This window comes from Plectrocnemia conspersa, unplaced genomic scaffold, assembly GCF_051122295.1.
Source record: "Plectrocnemia conspersa isolate PC_06_02 unplaced genomic scaffold, ASM5112229v1 ptg000008l, whole genome shotgun sequence".
NCBI lineage: Eukaryota > Metazoa > Arthropoda > Insecta > Trichoptera > Polycentropodidae > Plectrocnemia > Plectrocnemia conspersa.
In genome coordinates, this window is record NW_028277172.1 from 20,858 (window position 1) to 34,575 (window position 13,718).

General features: G+C 52.7%; 1 protein-coding gene across 1 annotated transcript in view; it reads right to left on the reverse strand.

Moving 5' to 3' along the window:
• Positions 1 to 6,653: 6,653 nt before the first annotated feature.
• LOC148232630 (uncharacterized) overlaps positions 6,654 to 13,718 on the reverse strand; it is a 32,534-nt gene continuing 25,469 nt past the window's right edge. The window contains exon 4 of the mRNA XM_088190701.1: positions 6,654 to 9,821. Within this exon, the coding sequence (XP_088046827.1) occupies positions 7,960 to 9,375 (1,416 nt within the window). The 5' untranslated portion in view covers positions 9,376 to 9,821 and the 3' untranslated portion in view covers positions 6,654 to 7,959. The remainder of the gene's footprint in view (positions 9,822 to 13,718) is intronic.

The window sequence follows — 13,718 nt, forward strand, 5'->3', positions numbered from 1 at the left end:
GTAGGAAATCTTGCATAAGACATCCCCCGGCAACGCCGGAGGATAGTGTCAGATTCTTACTGACTAAAACCTACCCCCACCTACTCACCACGGACGTCCCGGAAACCGCCGTTAGGCATTACTTCGCGATGTCAGTTGTCTTGTTAGTTTTTTGTTTACTAACGACCGCCTTGTCGGCGGAGTCTCTCTTCACTTTCTTTAATTTTCAAGACATCAGTTGCGAATATAACCCAAGCTGACCATGCAGACTGGCAGCTCAGCATGGAGGGCGTCATGCTTTCGGGAGTCAGGGGTTCCTCAACCCCGATCGCAGCTCTTAATTGTGCCCTTTGCTCTTCCCATGCTGAGCAGCCGAACAAAGTGTGTTCTGCGTCATCGGCGTCGCTTTCGCAGTGGTAGCATTCACTGGTTGCCTCTTTGCCTATCCTGTTAAGGTAGACTCCGAAGCAACCGTGGCCTGTTAATGCCTGGGTGAGATGGTAGCTGAGCTCACCGTGTTTTCTCTCACTCCACGCCTTTAAATCCCCGATAAGCCTATGGGTCCATCTTCCTTTAGGGGAGGCGTTCCACCGACTTTGCCACTCCTGCATGGTCAGCTCCCTGGCCCGTTCCTTCGTCGCCCGTCCTTTGTAGGTCGCCTGCCTCTCCTTGGCTAGCAGGTCGACGGGCGGAATTGCAGATAAGGCCAGGATGGCGTCTTCCGAGACTGTCCTGTAAGCCGAGGCGACTCTCAGCGCACTCCTTCGTTGAACTCTAGCCAGACTGAGCCTCGTCCTATCCACTCTCATGGCGTCCGCCCACACTGGGGCCCCATAGAGTAGGATAGAGTGGACCACTTCGTTGTAAAGTTTTCTTCTCTTGTATTTCGGTCCACCGACGTTCGGCATCAGCCTGGCGAGTTCGTTCGCCGTTCTCGCCGCCTTCGCAGCTGCCATCTCCGCGTGTTTCGCGAAGCGCAGCTTGTCATCGAGCCAGACTCCGAGGTATCGCAGTGACCGCTTGTAGGGCACCTCGAAGCCGTCTATGGCGATCGAAGGCGGCGACAGCTTTCTGCGACGCGTGAAGAGCATGGCTTCCGTCTTGTGGACGGCGAGCTCTAGTCCTGCTCCGTCCAGCCAGCTCTTCACGTGAATTAGTGCAGTTTCGGCAACGAGTCGCAGATTCGTCGCGGTTTTCCCCTTCACGAGTACGGCCGCGTCGTCCGCGAACGCTACGATGCTCGCGCCTTCGGGCATGGGCAGTCGCAGCAGTCCGTCGTACATAGCGTTCCAAAGTGCCGGTCCGAGGACCGACCCTTGAGGAACGCCAGCTGTGACCTCCTGCTGGAATTTCTTGCCCATGCACTCGTACTCCAGTATCCTGCCGCTGAAATAGCTTTTTGCCATTTTCAGCAGGTATACTGGAACTCCGATGTTGGCGAGTGCGGTGAGAGTCGTGCTCCAGTTCGCCGTGTTGAACGCGTTGCGAACGTCCAACGCGATCAACACGACGTGCTCGCTCCTCTTGACGCTCCCCTGCCATGCCAGCCTCACCGTCTGCACGACTTGGCTGATGGCGTCTACGGTGGAGCGTCCGGGGCGAAATCCAAATTGCTGCGGTGACAGCCCGCTTTCTTCGTTCTCCAAGGCGTACTGGAGGCGCTGTAGTAGCATCCTCTCCAGTAGCTTTCCGACTCCGTCTAGCATACACAGAGGTCTGTAGGCCGACGGGCCGGGCGGCCCTGCTTTGCCCTTAGGTATCAGGACTAACTTTTGCCGTTTCCACGGGGCGGCAAATGTCCCTTGGGCAAGGCAGGCGTTCAAAGCTGCTAGCAGCAACTCGGGATCTTTCTCGGCTACGCGTTTGATGACTGCGTTTGGAACGCAGTCCGGTCCCGGTGCCTTTGCTGGTTTGAGCCGGTTTGAGGCTGCCAGCAGCTCTTCCTTAGAGAACGGAAGAAACTCTTCTGCGGGGGCGATGCTGTTGTTTGGAATGTTCCAGTCAGTCTTGACGTGCCGCGGGAAAAGGCTGGCAATTACCGTTTCGAGGTTGGCAACGTTGTTCAGGAATGGGTCCTCGTTACCAACCGCCAGCTTCTTTCGTACCATTTTGTACGGTCTTCCCCACGGGTCGTCGTCGACCGACTTGCAGAGCTCTTCCCAGCATCGCGCTTTGCTCTCTTTGATGGCTACTTTGAGCGCTTTTCTAGCCTCTTGGTAGGCTTGACCATTTTCTACAGTCGGTCTTCTTTGCGCTGCCCGGCGGCGGGATAGGCACTCTCGTCTCAGGTCGGCTACGGTGTCGTTCCACCAGTAGACCGGCTTCCGACGTGCCCCCCGGCTCCGCCTCGGCATTGACGCCTCGCAGCTTTCTCGCAGCACGTCGTTGAGTGAGCGGACGACGTCCTCCGCTCCGGTGCCGCTTTTTGCGGATTCAACGACTGCTGCGCGCTTCCTTGCAACCGTTTCGTCCACGGCGGTCACTTCGAGCTTTCGCGCGCACCATCCTTCGGTAGTTCTTCGAAGCGGTGCTCTCGCGCTCGTTGTTAGCTCGAAGCTCACGTACCGGTGGTCGCTATGCGAGTAGACGTCGAGAACTTTCCAGTTCCTTATTCCACTCGCGATAGCTTCGTCGACGAACGTCACGTCGACGATTGACCCGGTATTTCCGCGGACGAACGTGTAGTGGTTGCCGACGTTTGCTGCTAGTAGGCGCATTTGCGCCGCCATCTCCGAGAGCAAGCTTCCTCTACTGTCTGTCACCGCAGCTCCCCATTCCGGCGCCTTGGCGTTGAAGTCGCCGGCCAGTATGACGGGCAGTGTCGACGTTCTTACACTTTCGGCCAGCTCGCTCAGGCTGTCGGCGAACTCGTCGATTGTGGAGTTGGGAGAGAAATAGCAGCTATATATTCTATAGCCTCCCGCCTCCACCCAGACGTATCCGTCTCCGCCGACTTCCGGAGCGTTTGCTACACGTAGATGGCTCGTTGGCAAGTAGATCGCCGCTTTAGAGCCCGTGTCGGAGTACCATCGGCTTGCTGAGTTTCTGTGTTGCTCCGACACGATGACTAGATCTACGCGCAGCTCGCTGGCCGTCTGATGCAGCAGGTCTTGAGCCGCCTGGCTGTGGTTCAGGTTTATCTGAAGAACGCGAATCATTTTGTCGCGTTCTTCAGACACCTTTCCCGTTCCGCCCTAAATTTAGGGCACCGCCTACTGCCGCTTGTGTGCGCTGCTGGGGTTTGTTGACGTCGCTGTCCGCCGTTGTCGTTGTCGGTGCAGAGCGGGCATTTTGGTGCGTTGGTACAGTTGGCAATTTTGTGGCCATCCTGCCCGCATCGTAGACACAATTTGCTGCGGTCGGGCGCTTTGCATTTTGCTGCAAAGTGCCCGTAGCCCATGCACCGGTAGCAACGTCTAACTTTGACGCTTTCTCTGATGCGGCACCTCACGAGACCGATCTTGATGCGCCCGTTTCTCAGCAGGGCGTCGGTCTCTGGCGTGCACGGCAGTTTTATCATGCACGCTTGGGTGCCGCTGTGCGCCGGTCTTAGTTTGGCGCTGGATGTCGAGATTTTGTTCTCCTTTAGGGCTTCGATGACCTCTTCTGGGGTCACTCCCTCGTCGAGATCTCGAATCTCGACATCCCGGCTTTGCACCACTCGATGGATCTTGGCAAGTGGTCCGGCCGCCTCTGTAATAATTGCCTGCAGAGCGTCTGCTTCGGCCCCGTCAGCTTTTCTTCCCATTCGGAAGATTAATTCTCCGCGCTGCGTCTTTCGCACGGCTTTGACGTCCAATTTTTTATTTTTTGTCGAAGCGTGGACGCTACGCAAAATTTCTGCGTAGGACGCAGCTCCTTCACCATCAGCTTTTTTTAATATGATGGTGTCGGCGGGCACTCTTCCTGCCTTGGGGTGCCTATTTTTAGGCTTTATCGTAGACCCAGGCTCCGGTGCTTTGCGGATACGTGCGGTGGAGACTTTGTCGTCCCCCTTCGTCACCTCTTTTTCTTTCGTTTGAGAATCGGGTTTCGTCTTTTTCTTCTTTTTTCCTGCCGCCCCGACTGTAGTCCAGCCTTCCTGCGGTCTGGCGGTTACTCCGTTTACTCCTTTAGAGATGGGCGCCGTCCTCTTCGGTACCTCTTCTTTTTGGCGTGGAGTGGGCGCTGCTTTTGCAATCTCCTTTGTTGCTTCGACGGTTTGGGTTGATGCGTGTCCTACCGAAATCTTCGGTGAGACATTTATCCCGTCAATTGCCTTCACTGTTTTAAGGAAGGCGAGCCTTATGGCTTTAATGCCTTCCTTGATCGGTTTGTGCGCGTTTGCGTGCGCCTTTGTGAATTCTTCGACCTCGAAAATTTCTTTTTCGAGGTCCTCCAGTGCTTTTTTTAACGTCAAGTTTTTATTTGTTAGTTGCTCCATAAGTTGATCCCACGATTAGCTAGGGAACATGGTCCATCCGACCAGAGCCCCGCTTGGCCGGATAAGCCTTCTTACTCAGGAGATTCGGCTGGTCCTCCCGAGAGATCGTCTGCGACCACGCTGCTTAGAGTCCCCGTGGCCATGCATCCCTCGGCACGCTGCTTCTCACCTTGGATTGGGACTTGGTTTTCTGTCAGGGTTTTCCGTCCCTTATCTGGTGTCCTGTTTTATGGCGCAGGATGCTCGCCATTCGGCCTTCGTCAGTTAGCTACAGTCACAGTTGTTGACAGTGACTGCATTACCGGGGTCCGCGACGAGGACGCCTGACAATCGGCCTTGCTGACAGAGCTGCTGTGATTCGCAGAGGCGTATTGGCTTTTTATAGAAACACGGCGTCCAGCACGCCGCGTTTCACCAATGCCTAGTATCAGCCTTCGAACCCCAACCTAACCTAACCTAACCTAACCTAACCTAACCTAACCTAACCTAACCTAACCTAACCTAACCTAACCTAACCTTTTTTTTTTTTTTTTTTTTTTTTTTTTTTTTTTTTTTTTTTTTTTTTTCCGGAGGTAGGAAATCTTGCATAAGACATCCCCCGGCAACGCCGGAGGATAGTGTCAGATTCTTACTGACTAAAACCTACCCCCACCTACTCACCACGGACGTCCCGGAAACCGCCGTTAGGCATTACTTCGCGATGTCAGTTGTCTTGTTAGTTTTTTGTTTACTAACGACCGCCTTGTCGGCGGAGTCTCTCTTCACTTTCTTTAATTTTCAAGACATCAGTTGCGAATGTAACCCAAGCTGACCATGCAGACTGGCAGCTCAGCATGGAGGGCGTCATGCTTTCGGGAGTCAGGGGTTCCTCAACCCCGATCGCAGCTCTTAATTGTGCCCTTTGCTCTTCCCATGCTGAGCAGCCGAACAAAGTGTGTTCTGCGTTGTCGGTGTCACTTTCGCAGTGATGGCACCCACGGGTTGCCTCTTTGCCTATTTTGTTGAGGTAGGCACCGAAGCACCCGTGTCCGGTGATCGCCTGGGAAAGATGGTAGCTCAGCTCACCGTGTTTCCTCTGGCTCCAAGCCTTCAGATCCCCGATGAGCCTATGCGTCCATCTTCCCTTAACGGAGGCGTCCCACCGACTTTGCCACTCCTGCATGGTCAGCTCCCTGGCCCGTTCCTTCGTCGCTCGTCCTTTATAAATCGCCTGCCTCTCCTTGGCTAGCAGGTCGACGGGCGGAATTGCGGATAAGGCCAGGATGGCGTCTTCCGAGACTGTCCTGTAAGCCGAGGCGACTCTCAGCGCACTCCTTCGTTGAACTCTAGCCAGACTGAGCCTCGTCCTATCCACTCTCATGGCGTCCGCCCACACTGGGGCCCCATAGAGTAGGATAGAGTGGACCACTTCGTTGTAGAGTTTTCTTCTCTTGTATTTCGGTCCACCGACGTTCGGCATCAGCCTGGCGAGTTCGTTCGCCGTTCTCGCCGCCTTCGCAGCTGCCATCTCCGCGTGTTTCGCGAAGCGCAGCTTGTCATCGAGCCAGACTCCTAGGTATCGCAGTGACCGCTTGTAGGGCACCTCGAAGCCGTCTATGGCGATCGAAGGCGGCGACAGCTTTCTGCGACGCGTGAAGAGCATGGCTTCCGTCTTGTGGACGGCGAGCTCTAGTCCTGCTCCGTCCAGCCAGCTCTTCACGTGAATTAGTGCAGTTTGGGCAACGAGTCGCAGATTCGTCGCGGTTTTCCCCTTCACGAGTACGGCCGCGTCGTCCGCGAACGCTACGATGCTCGCGCCTTCGGGCATGGGCAGTCGCAGCAGTCCGTCGTACATAGCGTTCCAAAGTGCCGGTCCGAGGACCGACCCTTGAGGAACGCCAGCTGTGACCTCCTGCTGGAATTTCTTGCCCATGCACTCGTACTCCAGTATCCTGCCGCTGAAATAGCTTTTTGCCATTTTCAGCAGGTATACTGGAACTCCGATGTTGGCGAGTGCGGTGAGAGTCGTGCTCCAGTTCGCCGTGTTGAACGCGTTGCGAACGTCCAACGCGATCAACACGACGTGCTCGCTCCTCTTGACGCTCCCCTGCCATGCCAGCCTCACCGTCTGCACGACTTGGCTGATGGCGTCTACGGTGGAGCGTCCGGGGCGAAATCCAAATTGCTGCGGTGACAGCCCGCTTTCTTCGTTCTCCAAGGCGTACTGGAGGCGCTGTAGTAGCATCCTCTCCAGTAGCTTTCCGACTCCGTCTAGCATACACAGAGGTCTGTAGGCCGACGGGCCGGGCGGCCCTGCTTTGCCCTTAGGTATCAGGACTAGCTTTTGCCGTTTCCACGGGGCGGCAAATGTCCCTTGGGCAAGGCAGGCGTTCAAAGCTGCTAGCAGCAACTCGGGATCTTTCTCGGCTACGCGTTTGATGACTGCGTTTGGAACGCAGTCCGGTCCCGGTGCCTTTGCTGGTTTGAGCCGGTTTGAGGCTGCCAGCAGCTCTTCCTTAGAGAACGGAAGAAACTCTTCTGCGGGGGCGATGCTGTTGTTTGGAATGTTCCAGTCGGTCTTGACGTGCCGCGGGAAAAGGCTGGCAATTACCGTTTCGAGGTTGGCAACGTTGTTCAGGAATGGGTCCTCGTTACCAACCGCCAGCTTCTTTCGTACCATTTTGTACGGTCTTCCCCACGGGTCGTCGTCGACCGACTTGCAGAGCTCTTCCCAGCATCGCGCTTTGCTCTCTTTGATGGCTACTTTGAGCGCTTTTCTAGCCTCTTGGTAAGCTTGACCGTTTTCTACAGTCGGTCTTCTTTGCGCTGCCCGGCGGCGGGATAGGCACTCTCGTCTCAGGTCGGCTACGGTGTCGTTCCACCAGTAGACCGGCTTCCGACGTGCTCCCCGGCTCCGCCTCGGCATTGACGCCTCGCAGCTTTCTCGCAGCACGTCGTTGAGTGAGCGGACGACGTCCTCCGCTCCGGTGCCACTTTTTGCGGATTCAACGACTGCTGCGCGCTTCCTTGCAACCGTTTCGTCCACGGCGGTCACTTCGAGCTTTCGCGCGCACCATCCTTCGGTAGTTCTTCGAAGCGGTGCTCTCGCGCTCGTTGTTAGCTCGAAGCTCACGTACCGGTGGTCGCTATGCGAGTAGACGTCGAGAACTTTCCAGTTCCTTATTCCACTCGCGATAGCTTCGTCGACGAACGTCACGTCGACGATTGACCCGGTATTTCCGCGGACGAACGTGTAGTGGTTGCCGACGTTTGCTGCTAGTAGGCGCATTTGCGCCGCCATCTCCGAGAGCAAGCTTCCTCTACTGTCTGTCACCGCAGCTCCCCATTCCGGCGCCTTGGCGTTGAAGTCGCCGGCCAGTATGACGGGCAGTGTCGACGTTCTTACACTTTCGGCCAGCTCGCTCAGGCTGTTGGCGAACTCGTCGATTGTGGAGTTGGGAGAGAAATAACAGCTATATATTCTATAGCCTTCCGCCTCCACCCAGACGTATCCGTCTCCGCCGACTTCCGGAGCGTTTGCTACACGTAGATGGCTCGTTGGCAAGTAGATCGCCGCTTTAGAGCCCGTGTCGGAGTACCATCGGCTTGCTGAGTTTCTGTGTTGCTCCGACACGATGACTAGATCTACGCGCAGCTCGCTGGCCGTCTGATGCAGCAGGTCTTGAGCCGCCTGGCTGTGGTTCAGGTTTATCTGAAGAACGCGAATCATTTTTCGCGTTCTTCAGACACCTTTCCCATTCCGCCCTAAATTTAGGGCACCGCCTACTGCCGCTTGTGTGCGCTGCTGGGGTTTGTTGACGTCGCTGTCCGCCGTTGTCGCTGTCGGTGCAGAGCGGGCATTTTGGTGCGTTGGTACAGTTGGCAATTTTGTGGCCATCCTGCCCGCATCGTAGACACAATTTGCTGCGGTCGGGCGCTTTGCATTTTGCTGCAAAGTGCCCGTAGCCCATGCACCGGTAGCAACGTCTAACTTTGACGCTTTCTCTGATGCGGCACCTCACGAGACCGATCTTGATGCGCCCGTTTCTCAGCAGGGCGTCGGTCTCTGGCGTGCACGGCAGTTTTATCATGCACGCTTGGGTGCCGCTGTGCGCCGGTCTTAGTTTGGCGCTGGATGTCGAGATTTTGTTCTCCTTTAGGGCTTCGATGACCTCTTCTGGGGTCACTCCCTCGTCGAGATCTCGAATCTCGACATCCCGGCTTTGCACCACTCGATGGATCTTGGCAAGTGGTCCGGCCGCCTCTGTAATAATTGCCTGCAGAGCGTCTGCTTCGGCCCCGTCAGCTTTTCTTCCCATTCGGAAGATTAATTCTCCGCGCTGCGTCTTTCGCACGGCTTTGACGTCCAATTTTTTATTTTTTGTCGAAGCGTGGACGCTACGCAAAATTTCTGCGTAGGACGCAGCTCCTTCACCATCAGCTTTTTTTAATATGATGGTGTCGGCGGGCACTCTTCCTGCCTTGGGGTGCCTATTTTTAGGCTTTATCGTAGGCCCAGGCTCCGGTGCTTTGCGGATACGTGCGGTGGAGACTTTGTCGTCCCCCTTCGTCACCTCTTTTTCTTTCGTTTGAGAATCGGGTTTCGTCTTTTTCTTCTTTTTTCCTGCCGCCCCGACTGTAGTCCAGCCTTCCTGCGGTCTGGCGGTTACTCCGTTTACTCCTTTAGAGATGGGCGCCGTCCTCTTCGGTACCTCTTCTTCTTGGCGTGGAGTGGGCGCTGCTTTTGCAATCTCCTTTGTTGCTTCGACGGTTTGGGTTGATGCGTGTCCTACCGAAATCTTCGGTGAGACATTTATCCCGTCAATTGCCTTCACTGTTTTAAGGAAGGCGAGCCTTATGGCTTTAATGCCTTCCTTGATCGGTTTGTGCGCGTTTGCGTGCGCCTTTGTGAATTCTTCGACCTCGAAAATTTCTTTTTCGAGGTCCTCCAGTGCTTTTTTTAACGTCAAGTTTTTATTTGTTAGTTGCTCCATAAGTTGATCCCACGATTAGCTAGGGAACATGGTCCATCCGACCAGAGCCCCGCTTGGCCGGATAAGCCTTCTTACTCAGGAGATTCGGCTGGTCCTCCCGAGAGATCGTCTGCGACCACGCTGCTTAGAGTCCCCGTGGCCATGCATCCCTCGGCACGCTGCTTCTCACCTTGGATTGGGACTTGGTTTTCTGTCAGGGTTTTCCGTCCCTTATCTGGTGTCCTGTTTTATGGCGCAGGATGCTCGCCATTCGGCCTTCGTCAGTTAGCTACAGTCACAGTTGTTAACAGTGACTGCATTACCGGGGTCCGCGACGAGGACGCCTGACAATCGGCCTTGCTGACAGAGCTGCTGTGATTCGCAGAGGCGTATTGGCTTTTTATAGAAACACGGCGTCCAGCACGCCGCGTTTCACCAATGCCTAGTATCAGCCTTCGAACCCCAACCTAACCTAACCTAACCTAACCTAACCTAACCTAACCTAAATTTTTTTTTTTTTTTTTTTTTTTTTTTGTTGTGAGGAGAGGAAATCTTCGAAAGACTTCACCAGCGTCCAGATTGCTGGTGATTGTGCCGGATTCCGCTGCAAGCAGCGACCTACCGGCTAAAACCTCTCCCCAACCCTCTCCTGGACGGCCGGTACTATCTTCCGATATTGCACTTCAGCTCGTCCAGTTTAGAGACTCTGTCCCGTCAGGGCCGCTATAGCAGCCGTGCCCGGTCATTACTTGCGTAAGATGGAACGACAGCTCGCCGCCGTGTGTCCTTCCCGTCCAGGCGGACAGGTCGGCGACTAGTCTGTGCGTCCACCTGCCTTTGGTGGACTCGTTCCATCTTCGCTGCCACTCCGTGAATGTCGCCTTTCTGGCGGCTGCTTTATCTTGTCCGTAGTAGACCGACTGCCATTCTAAGGCGAGTAGGTCTAGCGGTGGAATGCCACACAAGGCTAAAATGGCATCCTCGGACACTGTTCTGTAGGCGGAAGCTACCCTGAGAGCGCTTCTGCGTTGGACTCTCGCCAGCGTGAGCCGGGTCCTCTCTATTTATGTAGACTATGTATTATTCGTACAAGGTAGTTTGGAGTGCCCATTTTTTCGAGTGCGTCGAGGATTGTACGCCATCGCGCTGAATTAAACGCGTTGCGTATGTCTAGCGCGATGAGCACGACGTTTTCGCATCGCTTCAGACTTCCCTGCCAGGCGTCTCTGATATTTTGTACGACGCTTTGTATCGCTCCAATGGTAATGGACGCTTTGTATCGCAACTAACCTAACCTAACCTTTTTTTTTTTTTTTTTTTTTTTTTTTTTTTTTTCTGTGAGGGGGGAAACCTTCAAAAGGCGCCACCGTGTCTACAGATACAGTGGCAGTGTGGGATTCTTACCCACTAAAACGCCCACTCATCGCCCCTACTGCCTCTCGGTACTTAACTTGACTGTAATGCTTCGAGAGACAGCGTGGCCCGGCGCACTTCTAGCGCACTTCCTTTGTCTCGGGTAGATCGAGGGGTGATAAGTCACCACCTCCCGAAATCCCTGTCTCTTACTGCGTCGCGTCTGTTTAACGCGACGCAGTTTATCCTGGCGATGGTGCTCTTTCAGTGTTCTAGAGTAGGTCGAAAGGCGAAGTGTCGCCTCTCAATCTCTCCTTGTTGCTCCCTGCCTGCCGACTGCTAGTCCTCAGGCAGCTTAGCCCAGCGCTTGTGGAGCTTTTGTTCTACTAGATCTCGGAATTGTCGAAAGATGATGTATAAGCTCTCGAGCTCCCTATTTCTCACTGCGTCGCGTCGTTAGATCGCGACGCAGTTTATCCTGGCTATCAGTGCTCTTTCTGTCCTAAGAGTGCTTCAAGAGAAGAAGTGTCGACTCTTGGTCTCTCTGTATTTCTTCGCCTGTTGACTGTCGGTCGCTTCGGGTGGCCTGATGTTGCTTTGCCGCGCCTGTCTGTGGCTGTTCGGCTGCGGTGTATTGTGCAGCTTTTCTGCAGCGCTCGAGCTCCGCTCTGAAAGCGGGGCATTGGCCGCTGCCGTAGCGGTGCGCGGCGGCGGCTGTGTTGCAGCTGTCGCTGTCGCATACGATGCACCTTGTGTCGCTTTTGCAATCGGCAGCTTTGTGTCCGGGCAGCCCGCAGCTTCTACATTGGCCGGATCGGTCGGGCGCCTTGCATCGCGATGCGATGTGGCCGTAAACGGCGCATCGGTAGCACCTAAGCGGGTCGAAGCGAATCCTAATTCGACATTGCTTTAGTCCGATCCTGATTCGCCCTTTCTTCAGCGCGGTTTCGAGTCTGGCAGAGTGAGGCACTTTTGCGACACACACTTTCGTGTTGCAGTAGGCCATTCTTGTTGCCAGGGTGTTTATGATACCTTTCTTCTCGCCGAAGGTCTCCGCTAGTGCCTCCGCTAGGTCGCCTACGCTGACGTTTTCGTCTATGTCTCGCAAGGTGATCGTCGTTATGGCAGCTGCGCTGGTCGGTCTAGTCACGATCGCTCCTGGACCTGCCGCCTCTTTCAGAGCAACTGTGAGAGCGTCGGCTCCTTCACCGCCTTTGGCTAGTCGAAGGACCAGCTCGCCCTTTTGGGTGCGCGTGTTGGTGCGAACGTCTACGCTGGTGCCTTTCATAGCGACGGTTACTTGGCGAAGGATGCTCGCATATGATCTTGGGGCTTCCCCGCTGCAGGTGAGCACGAGCGTCTCGGTCGTTGGGGCTCCTCTGCGTGGCCTAGGCGCAATGTTCCCTGTAAGGTGTGCGCGTGTGCGCGCGCACACCTACTGAAATGTCTCCGCACACATGTTTTACCCTCCGCACAGTCAATATTATAAAAGAAAGTTTCCTTTGCCAGATTTTAGTTTTGTTCGAATGCATGAAACAATACAGGCACAATTCTTTCGCACGCTTTCGGAGAAATGAGTCGAATCATTTCTCAGAAGGATTGCGAGGGTCAAGCAAAATTTTAAGTCGAGCGGGATCACTATTCCATCCCGTTCTATCGCATGCCAAAGTATAGGAAAAGAAGATCGTATTTTAGTGTTTAGGTCCTCTACATTTCATAGTCTTTGACATGCTTCAACTTGCAAGAAACATTACACTCGGTAATGAGTTCAGTCTCATAGCAGTCCTTATTGTGAAAACAACACAATTCTTTTAATATTTTTTTAATTAAACGGTAAAAGTGTCCGTGCTAAAAAGTAGTGATTTTTTTACTTAAATTATAAATAATACAAAACTAATAATCAACTTTTGTAATAAACAACAACAGGTGTGTTCAGTTTACGTAACAAACAATTCAAGTGAAAAATTACTTACAGAGTTACAGTACAATTTTACCTATTAATTATATAAAACTTATCCCCTTAAAATGTCTAAAAGGAGTGGATGTGATATTTCTAATACGACCATTAAGAAGAAATCCTGCGATAAATTTAAACTGGAATGGCTCTCTGAAATCGTCGAAACAAAAATGCCATCTTCAATGCATTTACAAAAAGTAAGAATTGGTGAAATATTTGTTTATTCCGAGACGTATGATTGTGTCAAATGCATCATATGTGCCGAAGCCAATATGCCAGGAGAATTCACGTCTGGAAAGAAGTGGACTGAATGGAGGCTGTTTCTTTTCAAAAGACATCTAAGTCATAAAGCACACCGGGATGCTATTACAAAATTGAACAATTTGAAAACAGGTGGACTTTTGAAAATAATGACTGAAACACCTGAAGAACGGAAGAATAGGATTGAGATCACTGAGCGCAAAAAATCTAGTTGCGATCTAGTCAAAGTTTTAATCGATAATGTTCTTTTGGCAATAAAAATAAACGCTTCTATGTGCTCTGTACAAGACATTCATAATCATGTATCTAAATACACAGATATTCCCGAAAGCTGGCGAAGTAAAAATTATGGGTTTGAATTTGTCGAATGCATTAATGCAGTCATTAAAAAGGAATATTTTGACGAATTTCGAAAGTCTCGGTTTCATACATTAATTGTTGATGAAAGTACGGATATATCTGTACAAAAAATACTAATTTTGTACGTCAAATATCGATATGGGATGAATTACAAGACTATTTTTGCGGGAATAATAAAATTGTGTTCTTGTGATAGCAATAGCATTTTTTCAGCCCTAAAGAAATTTTATAGTGACAATGAAATAAATATACAAAATATGGTTATGTTTACATCAGACGGAGCTGCAGTAATGCTTGGAAAAAATAATGGAGTAGCAGCTATGTTGAAGCGGGAAATAAACCACTTAACAGAACAACATTGCGTAGCTCACAGAGAGGACTTAGGAATCGATGATGCCTGGAAACAAGTTTCAATAATGCAGGATATTGAAAC